Source organism: Humulus lupulus, chromosome 9 (assembly GCF_963169125.1).
Source record: "Humulus lupulus chromosome 9, drHumLupu1.1, whole genome shotgun sequence".
Lineage (NCBI taxonomy): Eukaryota > Viridiplantae > Streptophyta > Magnoliopsida > Rosales > Cannabaceae > Humulus > Humulus lupulus.
Window position 1 is genome coordinate 119,497,970 of NC_084801.1, and position 17,394 is coordinate 119,515,363.

General features: G+C 45.3%; 1 protein-coding gene across 1 annotated transcript; it reads right to left on the reverse strand.

Moving 5' to 3' along the window:
- Positions 1-2,519: 2,519 nt before the first annotated feature.
- On the reverse strand, positions 2,520-5,162 carry LOC133799979 (uncharacterized). The gene is made up of 5 exons (XM_062237960.1): positions 4,799-5,162; positions 4,455-4,528; positions 3,817-4,352; positions 3,518-3,666; positions 2,520-3,358 (listed from the first exon to the last, which is right to left on the reverse strand). Exons 1-5 carry the CDS (start codon positions 5,160-5,162, stop codon positions 2,520-2,522), a joined length of 1,962 nt encoding a protein of 653 aa, XP_062093944.1.
- Positions 5,163-17,394: the final 12,232 nt, after the last annotated feature.

The window sequence follows — 17,394 nt, forward strand, 5'->3', positions numbered from 1 at the left end:
AGCAACATCCTCATCATCAGGGGCCTGATATGGCACCATGGGCATGGGAACTGGTGGTGGGCATGGCTGCAACCAAGTAGGAGCAGGTGGATATCTAGACATATCCACATTCAAACAAGCCTGAACCATTCTATAACAAATATCCTAATAGCTCGCATATTCCACAAACCTCTGGTTGTGATCCAGAATATGCTGAGTATTGGCCTGAATATCAAGTCGACCATAATAAACCTCTTGCTCCAAAGCTTGCAAACGTTGTTGAGTGGTTCTTCTACTATCGTTCAAAGGGGAACAGGCGCCGGAATAGAAGATTGGCCTTGATCATTAACTTGAACAGCAGGTTTTCCCTTCAATCGATCAAGGGTATTATGATCAATAATGCGCAATGGATGCACTTTGTCTTCAGACTTATCCCAAGGAACACCTGCCTTCTTACATAACGTAGTGATCAATTATGGAACATAAAATCCATTCGTCACTTGGCTCATACTTCGGATGATGGAACCATGAATAATTTGCCCCACATTAATTGTTCTGTTAGTGAGTATAGCATAAAGGAGAATTGCTTCATGAATATCAACGTGACCAAGTTAGGTTGTCGGCATTAATTTTACCCCCATGAACTGCTGCCAAGCTTTTGTATTGCTATCCAGATAAGCGGCTTTGATGTAGCAAGGAGCCCCATTATTATGTAAAGTCCATACAGCACCCGACATTGCAATTTCATCAATAATAGCTTGATGATTAAAATTATCTTTAACCGCTCCATATTCATCACGTTGAAAGTGTGGTAGCTCGTAATAGCTATTAATATCAGATGCTTTGAATGACACTTTCACACCTCTCACTTTCACCTTGTAATTTTCATGAGCCACAGCGTTGGCATAAAATTCACGAACAATAGGACCAATGCCAGATTCAGGATGAGCACACAATTTTTCCAAACCCCGAGACTCAATTTGATGCATGAGGAAAGGTTGATCATGATGCATGTGAAGATCAAATCCTCGCTCAGGGACCCACGCCTTATCATGAGCAATGGCATTCATGTAACTCTCATAGGCCTCGATAGACACAATTCTTTGGGGATCATAGGGAATTGTCATCGATGAAGAAGCTTGATTCTTATTTTTCTTTGGAGCCATGGCTGTCCAAAAATTAGAAAAATGAAGAACAAGAACCCAAAAACACCATTGTTAGTCATTAAAAGATTAAGAGAAAAACACCACAATGGCCAACATTGATCCATACCAAAGTTTAAATGCCCCTAATTCCGGGGTCAAAGTGACACAATGCATCAACTCAACTCCTACATAAAAAATTCTAACTCACCCCAAGAACACTCATACACCAACCATATACTCCATTCCTCACAAGCTTTTTATCAAACACATAGAGTGCAGAAAAATACCATCTCCAAAAAATTATAGACCATGAAGTAAAACTTTCCAAAAAATCAAAATGTCCATGAATTAATAATCAAAGTAATGCAAGAGACATTGATTACCAAAATAAACAACCACACAAATATTTCCAAAATACACCACATTTCAATTGTTCAATTAACAAGACAAATACTTTTCACAATTTAAAAAAAAAAATTGATCAAAGAAAAACTTACTTGATGAGAGTAATGAATGTGAGTGCAAACCTTCTTGGATTATATATATGAAATGTGTAAGAAATGCATAAAACAAAATGGGATGTGTGAATTTCGGATTAGTATTGGAGAATAAAGGTGGAGATGTGTTAATGGAGTAATGGAGGAAGAAAGAAAGAAATGGGTAGAATGAATTAGGGTGATGGTGATGGAAAAAGAATAAAGAAAACAAGGGGAAATGGAGGAATTGATGTGGGTTTTGTGATGAGAATTATGGGAAAAAGAAGAAAGAGGAATGGGGGTTTCTTTGTGAGTTTTAGAGAGATGATGAAATGGAGTTTTTAAATATACTTTGTATGCTGAAATCGTAGGCCGCGACCTATTAAATGTGTGACGCGGCCTACGAACAAACCTGACGCTACTTCCCCTTCTTTATCTGAAAAACTCTCGTATGTCGCGGCCTACCACGCCCTGAAGCTCTTTTCTGGAGAAAAGGGCCACAGCCTAGGAAAGACGTGTCATGGCCTACAAAGCATGTTTGATGATATTCCGTTCGTAGACCGCGGCTTGCAAAATGCGTGCCGCGGCCTGCGAACTCCTGAAGCATATTTTTCAAAAAAGTGTCGCGGCCTAAGAAAGACATGCCGCGGCCTGCGAAGTCTCCTGATGCTTTTTCTCTTCTTTTTTCGTAAAAGGGCCGCGGCCTAGGAAAATTGTGTCGCGGCCTAAGTCCCCTTTTTTTCAAACTTTTTCATATTTTTATTATTTATATTCACGATTTTCACGGTTCAAATTATAGAAATTAAACTAAAATTATCAACAAAAACAAAAAATAAAAACATAATGTTCAATTTAAAAAAAGAAAATAAACTAATTTACAAAGTAACTAAGTTTATCGTCGCTAGCTCGACTTAATGCTTCATTCATCGACATATACCGGGTCAATGAGGTGAATCACATCAGCTTGTTCTTTCTCCATTGATTCATAATATGACTTTAATCTCTGACCATTCACCTTGAATGACTTTCCGGTACTTGGACTTACAACTTCGACCGCTCCATGAGGAAAAACCTTGGTAATAGTGAACGGACCTAACCAGTGAGACTTCAACTTCCCAGGAAAAAGTTTAAGGCGAGAGTGATACATGAGAACTTTCTGACCCTCCACAAAACTCTTTCGAAGAATATGTTTGTCATGAAAAGCTTTGGTTTTCTCCTTGTATATTCTCGAGCTCTCATATGCTTCATTGCGTATTTCTTCTAGCTCATGCAATTGAAGCATTCGTTGTTGTCCTACAGCAACCATGTCAATGTTACACTTCCTTACAGCCCACCGAGCCTTATGCTCTAGCTCTACCGGTAGATGGAAAGGCTTCCCATACACCAACCGATATGGTGACATACCGATAGGTGTTTTATATGCCGTACGATACGCCCACAAGGCCTCATCAAGCATTGTTCTCCAATCTTTCCGGTTTGGATTTACAGTTTTCTCAAGAATCAATTTGATTTCACGATTAGAAACCTCCGCTTGCCCGTTGGCTTGTGGATGATAAGATACTGTCACCTTGTGAGTTACACTATAGCGTCGAAATAATGCTTCTATACTCTTGTTACAAAAATGAGTGCCTCGATCACTAAGTATAGGCTTAGGTGTACCAAAACGCACAAAAATGTTGGAGCGAATGAATTCCACTACTGTTTTTGAATTATCCGTTCTAGTTGCAATTGCTTCCACCCATTTAGACACATAGTCTACTGCCAAAAGAATATATTCATAGCCGAAAGAGGATGGGAACGTTCCCATGAAATCCATACCCCAAACATCAAAAATCTTAAGAATTAAAATAAGAGTTTGAGGCATTTGACCCTTGGCCGTTATGTAACCAACTCATTGACAATGATCACATGCCTTACAATAAGAATAAGAATCTTTGAAAATTGTGGGCCAATAGAAACCATTGTCGAATATCTTACGAGCTGTCCTCTTAGGTCCAAAGTGTCCACCACAAGCATAAGCATGACAAAACGCAAGGATGGACCGAAATTCAGATTCAGGTACACACCTTCGAATGATTTGATATGTAAAATGCTTCCAAAGATAAGGTTCATCCCATATGTAGTGGCGATCATCATGCTTGATCTTGTTCCATTGTGCTTGTGTGAGATCACTTGGTAACTCTTTTTAGGCAAGGTAGTTTACAATGTCGACATACCAAGGAATAACTTCTTGCATGGCGAGGAGTTCCTCATCCAAAAAAATTTCTTCTATGGGCAAATTATCTTCATCCCGAATAAGACGACTCAAGTGATCCACCACCCTATTCTCAGAACCCTTTTTATCTTTTATCTCCAAATCAAACTCTTGAAGAAGTAGAATCCACCGAATCAGCCGAGGCTTGGCTTCTCTCTTTGCCAATAGATAGCGAAGAGCAGCATGGTCGGTATAAACAATCACTTTAGTTCCAATCAAGTATGACCAAAACTTTTCCAAGGCAAAAATGACTGCCAAGAGCTCTTTTTCAGTGGTGGAATAATTAAGTTGAGCATCATTAAGAGTGCGAGAAGCATAATATATAACATGAGGAAGCTTGTCAACTCGCTGCCCAAGAACAGCACCCACAGCATAGTCACTTGCATCACACATGAGCTCAAAAGGTAGCTCCCAATTTGGTGGCTGAATTATAGGAGCTGTAGTCAAAGAGTCTTTTAATAAGTTGAAAGCCACTAAACACTTTTCATTAAACTCGATCTTTACATATTTTTGAAGAAGGTTGCATAGTGGTGTGGAAATTTTAGAGAAATCTGTGATAAATCTCTAATAGAACCCAGGATGCCCAAGGAATGATCTCACTTCTTTCACACTAGTCGGAGATGGTAGAGAACGAATCAAATCAATCTTTGCCTTTTCAACCTCTATTCCCTTGACTGAAATCACATGACCCAAAACTATACCTTGGTTTACCATAAAATGGCATTTTTTCCAATTAAGCACAAGGTTAGTTTCGATACACCGCTGGAGTACCAAAGTGAGATTATGAAGGCAGCGATCAAATGAGTCACCATAAACACTAAAATCATCCATAAAAACCTCAATGATGTTTTCAATATATTCTGAAAAAATGCTCATCATACATCGCTGAAAAGTGGCAGGAGCATTACATAACCCAAACGGCATACATCAGAAAGTGAATGTACCAAAAGGGCATGTGAAGGTTGTCTTCTCTTGATCTTCAGGAGCTATAACAATCTGATTATATCCCGAATAGCTGTCAAGAAAACAATAATAAGGATGACCCGCTAACCTCTCAAGCATCTGATCAATGAAAGGAAAAGGAAAGTGATCTTTACGAGTTGCCGCATTCAACTTTCGGTAGTCTATACAAACTCGCCACCCGGTTTGCATTCTTTTTGGTACCAGCTCATTTTCATCGTTCTTTACCACTGTGATTCCAAACTTCTTTGGCACTACCTGAACAGGACTCACCCATTGACTGTCTGAAATTGGGTAAATAATACCCACACTAAGGAGCTTCAGTATCTCCTTTTTCACAACCTCCATCATAGGTGGATTTAATCTCCGTTGGCCTCACGTGTTGGTTTAGACCCTTCTTCAGGAAATACGTCTAAGAACTCACACACCAATTTGGTCTCTCTCGGCCCTGCCGGCATAACCCTGGTAGTATCCACCACACTAGCCAGAAAGTATATACTTCCACCCTGCAACAAGTCTCTAGCTCTCAACGCTGAAATCATGGGTACGCGGGGTCCACATACCTCACCCACAAAAACAAAAGGATCCTCTCCCTCAGGATCAAAAGTAACCATCTTCTTCCTGCAGTTAATGGTAGCCCCATATCTGACTAACCAGACCATCCCCAGAATCATATCAAAATCCTCCATATCTAACTCAATCAAATCCACCAAAAGTTCCCTACTATCAACTATCACTGGCAGTGCCCTAATTCATCTCCTAGAAACTACCAGTTCCCTTGTAGGCAATAGAGTCCCAAACCCTGCAGTCCGATACTCACTAGGTCTACACAATCTATCAATCACCCTATTAGAAACAAAGGAGTGTGTAGCACCAGAATCAATCAATACAGTAAAAGGAGTGCCAGCACTAGAAAGCTGACCTGTCACTACCGAGGGACTAGCCTCGGCCTCTGCTTGAGTTAAAGTGAATACTCGAGCTGGAGTCAAGCTATCCACCTTTCTTACTTCACCTTTCTTCACTGTTGGGTAGTCTTTCCTGAGATGCCCCACCGTTCCGCACACAAAGCAAGCCTTGGCCCGACACTAGCCCAGATGGTGTCTTTTACACCTTGGGCACTCCGGATAGGTTCGCCATGCCTCGTCGCCACCCTAACGGCCACCCTGACCACCCCGGCCCCTCCTATCAGGACCAGCAGCGGTCGAAGTGTCAGGAGCCTTTCTCTGGAAGTCACTGGGGCCTCCGCCCCTACCTATCCCTGAATAAGGAGGCACCACTCTGCGGCCCTCACGCCTCACCGCACTTTCCCTCCAAATCTTGTTCTCCGCTTCCTCAGCGGTAAGAGCCTTCTCAACAGTCTAGGCATAAGTTGTTCCTCCAGGTACCGTTGTGATCCTGACATCCCGGGCTATCATAGAATTAAGCCCCCTGATGATCCTATCTTGCCTAGCAGCATCAGTAGGCACAAGATCTCGTGAAAACTTCGCAAGCCTATCAAATTTTAGGGCATATTCAGTAACTGTCATATTGCCCTGCACCAGACTCACGAACACATTGACTTTTGCTGCCCTGACGGCAACATTGTAGTACTTCTGACTGAACAAGTCTCTGAAACCTTCCTAACTTAAAGCAGTAACATCCCAAGTCTGCGATGCCACTTCCCACCAAATGCGTACATCTTCTCTCAACATATAACTGGCACAGGCGACTCTATCATGCCCCTCTATCCTCATGAAATCCATAATTGTAGTAATCATGATTAGCCATTGCTCGGCTTTCAATATCTGGTCCTCCCTCAAAGATTGGGGGTTGCTGCTTCCTGAAACGCTAATACAATGGCTCCCATCTGTTTCCAACCTCCTCTGACTGCACAACTGGTACCACTATAGGTGGTACAATAGGAGCAGCACTCCCTAATGGAGCCTGCTGTCGCAGAATACGGATCTGCTCATCCTTGCTATGTAATCGAGCATGCATATCGGCCATAAGTTGCTGCCAGTTCTCAGGGACTGGCGGAGGAATATGGCCCTGATCATCACCCCCGGTCCCGGACCTAGCACCGGCTAGTCGCGTAGATTTTCTTGGACGCATAGCTATCCAAAGTCAATCTGCAAATAACGACTCGACACTCAGACCATGATGACAGGGTAAAAAAACTTCTCCAAGATCCACCAATGGAACATAACCAATCACAAACAATCAACATACATGCATCCATCCTCATGCACTAGCTCCTAATAAGCACGCCTCAAATCTCATTACACAATAGCTATGAAACAGGCATTCACCCATGCACAATATACAATCAATCACCCAAATATTCATTTACATACACGACAATGCTAATAAACATGCCTCAATATTCTCACACAACAGTCAAGGGCCAGGCCCTATCAGTATCTCATGCTTCCTATTAATCCAGCAAATAACAACATTCATATTCATTTCAAGCATATAAGCACATATACACATTACCAAACCATGATTTGAGCTTGTCTCTAGCAGCGAATGTACATGTCCAGCCTGTCTTCAGGAACACTTAAACCTAGGATGCTCTGATACCAAGTTGTAACGCCTTGGATAGCCAAGACCGCTACACTGTGTACTTATAAAGGTGCCAGATTTGCTAATCAAGTCCTTAATTTAAAAACGTGTCACTAAACATGAATGAGCTAAGGTTAAAAAGGTTTTGGTCTCAAAAGTTTCATTTTATATAATTAAGCAGTTATATACATGGGATCCCAAAAGAAACAGAGTTTAAAAGTTGGATTACAGACTCCCCAAAATACAGACAACTGTCAGCCATACTAAGGCAAAATTAACAATTTATGGGTCTCGCGTCCCTGCCTAAACCTCAACCGTGGCGGCTGAGCAGCTGGCCATGTACATTCCGCTCGCAGAGCTCTCCAAATCAAGGCTGATCAAGTTTTCCCCTGCCTTTACCTGCACCACGTAGCACCTGTGAGCCAAGGCCCAGCAAGAAAATATGATGTGCAACACAAACAATAATATCATATAGTAAATTCACTAAGCATGAACTCTCATCAAATAATCCACATTAACTATTCAGCATATATATTCAGAATTAAGGATGCAATCAATCACTTATAACATTCATATCACATAATAATCAGGGCCGAAAACTTAGGCCGCACCCTCTGTTTATCCCACTAACTCCGGCCCGCTTAAACCGAGCTCAGTGCATATTAAGCTGTCCTCAGCTACCAGTGGCTAAGTCGCGCCCTGTGCGCTAGTGTAACCCTTGGCACCCTTAGGTCATTGGTTCACTAATTATCTTGCATGGCATAATACCATCCTGTCAAGCATACACAATAGGGAACCCTTAGTCCCATTACAAATATTCAACCAGGTGCAGTTTTCTTACCTTTGATCTTTGCAGTTACTGATTACGAGCAACGCTCCTCAAGCACGATCCATTCCCGAGTCTTAGCTTTTATCATCTAGTCACAACCAAGGTGTAGGGTTCCATTAATATTCAAATAAGGGTTTCCGGATACAAAACTAACTGCACGGTGGTGAAATCGATCCCGAGCACTCTAGGCTAGATTCTCGTGCTTTAAATCCCAAAACGTTCAAGTATGCATCTAAGGGTTGTGGCCCTTGATGCCACCCTGCTCTAAAACAGAACCTAAGGCCTCCTTGGAAGAAGACATGCGCCGCGGCCCTTGCTTTGGGCGTCGCGACGCTCACCTCCTGGCCGAGCCCTCTTGGCTCATCTTCATCCTAGGGTCGTAGCGCTCTAGAACAGAGCCGCAGGCCTTCCCTTCGAACCCAGAAATCGCTCCATTTCCAAGCTTAAAACCTTACCCAAAATCACCCCAAAGTTCCCTATTCAAAACCAATTAATCCCAACACTTTTAGAGTGACTTAAACAACATAATTCAACTGAAAACTCAACCTAAAACTCATGGAAATCCCATCTTCAATTTCTGAAACTCAAGAACTTCAAACACTAAAACCAGCCATGTAAAACTCAAATTTAAGCCTCTAAATCATGAATTATAACTTACCTCTTCAGCTGAACTCCTTTTCTAAGCAGAATCCTTGTTAATTCCCAAGTTTTCCAGCTCCAATTCAACCTTAAACATCAATTTCACAATCATCTCATTACTCAGCCAAAAGCTCAAAGTTTCTAACTTCAAAACACAGTTTAATTCTTACCTTAGCCTTGATTAAATGTTCCCTGGATAATCCTTGAGCTAGCCTCTAATTTCCCCTCTGAATTCTTCTAAAATCCCAGCTCAATATCCAGCAATTTCTCCAAAATTCTCAGTGTTCCTTGTGTTTTCTTCTTAGTTTACTTGAGAGAAAGAAAAGAGCTGAGAAGGAAAAAGGGTCAGTTTATTTCTTTCTACTATTTTCTATTTCTTTGTGAGTCTATCCATTATCACTTAGGTCAAACCCGAGGCTCGGGGTGCCGGAAACGTCCCCGAGGGCAAAACGGTAAAATTCCCCAATATTCCCGCTTAGACTTCTTAACCTCAAATATATCTCCATATATTTATTTTTATAACTCGATAGTCTAAATAACTATTTGATACCTAAAATACCCCTGACTTATCCAAAGTCAACTGCTAAGCCCCATTGTGACTTTTCCTTGCTATCTAGCCCTAGGATCGCCTCGAGTCGTGCTCTGCAAACCTACCCACATAATAATGCGGTTCTCACATATACCATATATATATTATGTACGCCCTGATTTTCCCACGAGCTGATTATGAGCTGAGGTACGACTTGATCATGATTACCAGGCAGTCATCCCCAGGACCGGAGCTGTTGTCGTAAGGTCCTACCTCCTTAGCTCGGGGTAACCTAAGGGTTCGCCAAGATTGCCTAAGGATTGAGTCTGGACTCGGAAGGCCGCAGGTCGAGTGAATATCCAGCTCGCGATACGAGCTGGAGTTGGAGGCTATGACCCCTTATAAAGTCAACCACGCAAGGTAAACGTGCATATATCAGACATCACATGTTTGATATATCCCTGACTTCTCAGACATGCAGCAGGAACGTGCGTGTTCAGACACCCACGACTAGGTTGGGTCGTGCGGGCCATTATCTCCTTACCTATTGATTTGACCACACTTATGTGTCTGGTTTAGGAATTAATCATGAATGTCACAGAGTTGACATGATAGGTAAGAAGGTCACGGGATGACCTTGTTACCAACTCCCAGGTGCCCTCTCTTATAAATATGGAGACCTTGGGAGTTAATAGTTGTTGGATTCTCGATTGTAAGAAATACCCTGTAATCAAATATCCAGTATATAGCAATAATACGGACTAGTGGAGTAGAAGGATTTTAACCTTTGAACCACTCAAAAAACGTATTTTGAGTCACCATTTCATTTTCTAAGATCATATATCTGTTTCGGTTCAACTTAAGCACTAATCCCTTTCTCTCCTTTTCTTAATTACCTGTTGGCGAAGAACCGCGTCAACAGTTTGGTGCTTTCATTGAGAGCAAGTCAGATTAGTGCTATCGCAAACATCCAACTATGGTGACTACTCGATCCATGCACGGTAACGAGGCAAAACAACATGATGGGCAGGAGGCTCATCATACTGCCATTCCTGATGAACAAATTCCTGAAGCCCAGCAACGGCCCGGCAAACAGCCGACGGGCCAAGACGACATCAGAAGTTCGGCGCCCCGGCCACCTAATCTGAACCCATGTTATTACACTGCGGTGGAGATGGAGAATGCTCAACTGAGGATCCAGCTAGCAATAGCTAGCTAGCAGATCAAGGATGTGCTGGCCCGACTACCCCCTCTCACAACCGACGCTAACGTCGGAGAGAGGCAAGGCGAGGCTCCTATGTCTCGCCGGGGTAACCGGTCCAGGCATAGCCGCTCGGATAGACTTCTGACAGCCAACTCCACTCCTTCCTCACACCATCCAGAGGCAAACTTCGAAGAAGTGCCTAGAACCGGACAACAGCAGTACAGCCACTCGGTCAGAACTTCGACTCCTAGCTCCCAACCAACCTCGAGCGTGCCCAAGGAAGCTCGAAGGAATTCCCGAAGGAGATCCAGGGAGGGCTCGCAGCATCAGCCCATCCCCAACAACCGCCCTGCGCCTCGTACAGATCGTCAGGCGCGGGACCAGCAGGTTGGCAGGGCCGAAAGGCCCCCACCGAACTTGATCCGACCTGACGGAACTAGGATCACCTCTCCAGTCAGGCATCCTCTGTCTCCAATCAGATATCCATCTCCTCCTCGGCCCGTCCGAGATATCCCAGCCTATGGAAGTAGCAGGAGAAACCCGCCGTCAGCCGGACCTCCCCGACATAGCAGGGCGCCGAGGGAAAGCCTAGACCCTCACCACCAAAGGCTCACTTCGAGCCTATCTAACAGGAGCTACTGGACCGACAGTCGCGCGGAGTGACCTTTTTGGCGGAGACCTGCGCCAGCGCTTGAGCTCGGCACAAAGTCCACAAGCCACCCAGGGGGGGGGGGGGGGACCTGCGAAATCGCCTTAACACTCATAGAGGGGAGCCAACAGGAGGAGACAGCCATGCTCGCTCAGGGGGGGCCCTGTTCGAAGTACGTAATGGCGGGAATGCCCCAAATAACCTATCTCAAGATAGGAGGGGCAATAACCCACCAAATATGTACAATGGATCCGGAGCTGTTGAACAGCCCCGGAATAACCAAGGACATCAGGACCAAACCCTCGAGCGCCTGGCCCAAATGGAGGAGCTGATGAGGAAGCTCCTATCAGAAAAAGAAAAAGATGAATATGATTCAGGGGACGAGATGGAGCTCTTCGCCCCCAGCCTAGCAGCAACGGCGTACCCACCTGGTTTCCGTATGCCGCACCTGTCTAAGTTCAATGGAGACGAAGATCCGTCGGATCATCTGGGAATGTTTAACACCCTGATGATGGCCCACAACATTGGCCCCGAGCTGAGGTGTTTAATCTTTCCTTCCACCCTGACTGGACCAGCCAGGCAGTGGTTCAAGCAAGGCAAAAGACAGTCAATTAGGTCTTGGAAAACTTTCTCGGCTGATTTCAAAAGGGCATTTCGAGCCTCCCAGGCTGCCCGCGTTCAGGCCGACTCCCTTGCTAACGTGAGGCAGCAGCCCGGCGAAACTCTGAAGGCCTACCTGAGCAAATTTGCGAACGTCGCTGCTCGGGCCAGAGACGCGGATGATAGCTCCAAGCTCATGGCCATGAGAACTGGAATCCTTGTCGGAGGGGATCTCTGGAAAGATATACAAAGAAAGGGAGTCAGCTTGGTTAACGAATTCCTTAACAGGGCCCAGGAATGGATCAACTTGGAGGAAGCCGAAGCCGAAGCCGAAGCCGAAGCCGCAGGAACCAGCCAGGTCCCTGATCAGCCCGCTGGAGTGGGGACGGAGGTCGTGGCAGTGACCCAAAATGTTACACAGAACAACCAGCTCAGTGGAGGCAAAAGAAAGGGGAATGGTGAAGGCAGCCAGCACGGCCAAAAAATGAATAAGTCCGTGGACAAGTTCAAGCCCGTCTACGCGACTTATACAAAGCTCACCCAGTCTAGGGAGAATATTTTCCTAGCTAATTCCACTCGCCTCTGCTGGAAGAGGCCCGAGCCTTTAAAGCACCAAAAGGGGAAGAGAGACACCTCCAAGTTTTGCCGCTTTCACAACGATGTTGGCCACAACACTGATGACTGCAGGCATCTGAAAGATGAGATCGAGACTCTCATCCAAGCTGGCCCCTTGGCTCAATACGCACGGAATAGGGTCCCAGCAAGTCGACCTGCTCCAGAAGTCCCGACCAGTCTGCCCGGGTAGGAGGGGAGATATCCACCATCTTTGGAGGTCCGCATATGGCTGGCACGAGCAGGGGCGCCCAGAAGAGGTACATGAACGAACTTAAAGTGCACAATGGAGAAGAGTTCTTCCCGGAACAGCGCTTGCCAAAGCAATAGCGATTGGAGAAGTAACCAATCATTTTTACAGAAGATGATGCGGGCAATGTCCAGTTCCCGCACAATGACCCTCTGGTCGTAACAGTTCAGCTCATTAATCGGAAGGTTAGGAGGGTGCTGGTCGACAATGGGAGCTCGGTGAACCTCCTATTCCAGTCTACTTTATAAAAAATGGGTTTGACTGTCGTCGAGCTGAAGGCGACCTCCATGGTACTGTACGGTTTTTTGGGAGAAGGATCGGCGGCCATAGGGACGATCGAACTGGTAATCACCCTTGGAGAAGGATCTCGGACAGTCTCCAAACTCCTCGAGTTCGTGGTCATTGACTGCTCCGCTGCATACAACGCAATTTTGGGACGACCTACGCTTATAGCTTTTGAGGCCGTTACTTCCATTCGCCATCTCGCGATGAAATTCCCTACTTCCACGGGAATATGCACTTGTCCATGGCGATCAGCTCGCTGCCAGGGAATGCTACAGCATTTCCATGAAGTGAAAATCTAAACCCAGGCAGCTAGCAATGGCCGTCCAAGGTAGCGAGGAGGAATCTCAGGAACCCATAGCTGATCCTGAGATTGAAAAACCTCAAAGCGCCGAAGGGGAAAATATCCTCTTAAGTGAGGATATTGACCCCCGAATAGGCGAGGACAGATCCGAGCTCCAAGCTATTGAGGTGCTCGAGGAAGTAAACATTTATCCGCAGAACCCATCAAAGATGGTCAAGCTCAGAAAAAACCTCTGCAGCGAGAGGAAGGCGGAGCTGGTCAGATTTTTGAGGGATAACCTGGATGTGTTTGCGTGGTCACACGAGGACATGGTGGGAATCAGCCCGAGTGTCATCATGCACACACTTCATCTGGATAAAAGCGTTCCTGCAAAGTCCTAGAAGCAGAGACGCCTAGGAACAACCCGGGCTGAAGCCTTGGAGGAAGAGGTAGCCCAGCTCAAAAAATGCGGCTTTATCTGTGAAGCCAAGTTTCCAATTTGGGTTGCCAACCCCGTGCTGGTCCAGAAGCCCAATGGGAAATGGCGGACCTGCATCGACTTCTCCGACCTGAATAAAGCCTGCCCCAAGGATTGTTTCCCACTCCCAAGGATTGACCAGTTGGTGGATTCCACGGCGGGGCACGAGCTCATGTCCTTTATGGATGCGTACTCAGGCTACAATCAGATCGCCATGAATCCGGCGGACCAGGAGCACACCAGTTTCATGACCCCAACTAACGTTTATTGTTACAAGGTCATGCCCTTCGGGCTGAAGAACGTCGGTGCTACCTATCAAAGGTTGGTGAATAGAATGTTCGCAGACCAGATCGGAAAAAACATGGAAGTGTACGTCGATGACATGCTAGTCAAGTCAAAAACTGCCGATAACCATGTTTCCGACCTAGAAGAATGCTTCAAGATCCTACGGGAGTATGGCATGTGGCTAAATCCACAGAAGTGCACTTTCGGAGTCGCATCGGGAAAATTCCTGGGTTTCATCGTCAATACCCGAGGAATCGAGGAAAACCCCGACAAGATCAGATCGTTGCTCGAGCTTCCCTCACCCAGATCGCGAAAAGATGTCCAAGGCCTAACAGGAAGAGTGGTAGCTCTCAATCGGTTTATTTCCAAATCCACCGACAAGTGCTTGCCATTCTACAACCTGCTCTGAGGAAATAAGAAGTTCGAATGGACAGAAGAATGCGAAAGCGCTTTCCTCGACCTGAAGGCACATCTGGCTGAGCCACCCGTACTATCCAAACCAAAAGCAGGAGAGCCTCTTTTTCTCTACCTGGCTGTCCCAGAGGACGCAGCCAATGCTGTGTTGGTCCGGGAAGAAGACCGAATTCAGAAGCCAGTCTACTACATCAGCAAGAGACTTCTCGGAGCTGAATCCCGGTACCCGTTGATGGAGAAATTGACATTCTGCCTCATCACGACCTCACGAAAGCTCAGGCCTTACTTCCAGTCCCACTCGATACATGTCATGACCGATCAGCCTTTAAGGCAGGTTTGTCAAAAACCTGAAGCATCAGGACGCTTGTTAAAGTGGGCAATCGAACTCAGTCAATTCGAGATTCTGTACACTCCGCGAACTGCTATAAAGAGTCAGGCCCTGGCCGATTTTGTAGCCGAGTGCACAGGATTCTGGGAGGATCCTGAAGAAGACTCACCCCAAGTCACCTTGGGCCAGGCATCGTGGAGGATATTTGTGGATGGTTCATCCAACGAGAATGGTTCCGGAGCTGGAATCATTTTGATATCCCCTGAAGGACATTGATTCCACTCAGTGTTGAGGTTCGGGTTCAAGGCCTCCAACAACGAGGCCGAATACGAAGCTTTGCTGGTCGGGCTAAGGATAGCTCAGGAGCTGAAGGCGAGCTCCGTCCAGTGCTTCAGTGACTCCTAGCTCGTGGGAAACCAGGTTCTGGGCGAATATCAAGCGCGGGGACCTAAGATGGCTGCCTATCTACCAAGGGTAAAGGTTGAGCTGTCCGCGTTCGGGCGGGGTTCGATCGAGCAGACACCTCGAGAGCAGAATGCTAACGCAGACGCTCTCGCCAAGCTCGCCACCTCTGGGGAAACGGAAACCCTGGGGTTAGTGCCGGTAGAATTCTTGAGGAAACCAAGTATAGAGGAAGCCAGGACAGAGGTCGAGATGATCGACGCCAGGCCGACCTGGATGACTCCCATCCTTGAGTATCTCATCGAGGGAAAGCTACTTGAAGGGCGTAATGATGCGCGACGAGTTCTGTATCAAACTCCCAGGTACATTGTAGTAGATGGGGTGTTATACCGACGTGGGCACTCCCTACCTCTCCTGCGACGTGTTCTTCCAGGCGAAGCAAAGGCCATCCTGCAGGAGGTGCATGAAGGTTTTTGCGGAGATCACACTGGGGGACAAAGCCTGGCCTTAAAGGTATTGAGGCAAGGTTATTGCTGGCCAACTCTGTCCAAAGACTCAATCTCATACGTGAGGAAGTGCGACAAATGCCAGTGATTCGCCACAGTTGCCCGAGCTCCTCCAGTCGAGCTGAAGATGATCTCTTCCCCATGGCCATTTGCGGTTTGGGGAATCGACTTGGTTGGCGCCCTCCCTACTGGAAAGGGCGGAGTCCGTTACGCCCTGGTGGCCATCGACTACTTTACAAAGTGGGCTGAAGAAGAACCTTTGGCGATGATAACTACCAAAAAAGTCCTTGACTTCGTGGTTAAGAACATTATCTGCCGATTCGGGCTGCCCAAGAAGATTGTCTCTGACAATGGGATTCAGTTCGACAGTGACCTGTTTACCGAATTTTGCGAAAGGTACGGAATTGTGAAAAGTTTCTCCTCCGTGGCCTATCCTCAGGCGAACGGCCAGGTCGAGGCTGTCAACAAGACTCTCAAGGCGAGCCTCAAGAAGAGACTGGATGAGGCGAAGGGGGTCTGGCCAGAACAGCTACCCCAGGTTCTCTGGGCGTACCGGACCTCGCATCGGACTCCTATAGGTCATACTCCTTTTTCCTTGACCTTTGGGAGTGAGGTAGTCCTACCTGTGGAGATTAAGGTGCTTTCGCATAGGGTCCAGGCATACGAACAAGATCACAACCACGAGCTACTTTGCACTTCCCTAGACTTGATTGATGAAAGACGAAAAGATTCGCAGCTCCAGCGCACACATTATCAGCAAAATATCACTCGTTATTTCAACTCAAAAGTCAAGAATTGCACCTTTAGCGTTGGCGACCTGGTCCTCAGGAGAGTTTTCTTGGCCAGTAAGTACCCCAAAGATGGAGTCTTGGAACCGAACTGGGAAGGACCATATCAACTCATCGAGGTCATTAAGGAGGGAACTTATAAGTTAGCTCGTCTTGATGGAGGGGCAGTCCTACGGACCTGGAACGCCATCCATTTGAAGAGATACTATCAATGATTCTCTTGTAAGGCCTGAAAGGCCATTTTTTTATGTATTAAGCAATGAGAATCAACTTTTTGTTTATATTTGTACGCATTTTCAAGTGTAATCTTAAGTAACCACGAAAGACCCTTTCCCAGTTACTTGGGGGGCATATGGTACCTAGATATAACCGGGTCACCTTAACAACTTAGATGTTGATTCATATCGATTGATCGTTGTTTTTCTAAAAAAAAAAGAACGCAAGATATTGGTAAGGATTAACGCGAACTAAGTCCTACCTTGGATATAACCAGGTCATAAAACTTAGAAGTTGACTTAAATCTATTGATCGTTGTTCTTCCTAAAGAGCTCGAGATATTGATAAAAATTAACACGAACTAAGTTTTCAAATTAAGTCCTTGGATATAAGCAGGTCATAAAACTTAGAAGTTGATTTAAATCTATTGATCGTTGTTCTTCCTAAAGAGCTCGAGATATTGATAAAAATTAACACAAACTAAGTTTTCAAATTAAGTCCCTGGATATAACCAGGTCATAAAACTTAGAAGTTGATTTAAATCTATTGATCGTTGTTCTTTCTAAAGAGCTCGAGATATTGACAAAAGTTAACACGAACTTTTCAAATTAAGTCCCTGGATATAACCAGGTCATAAAACTTAGAAGTTGATTTAAATCTATTGATCGTTGTTCTTCCTAAAGAGCTCGAGATATAGATAAAGATTAACGCGAACTAAGTTTTTCAAAAATAGTAACTAAAG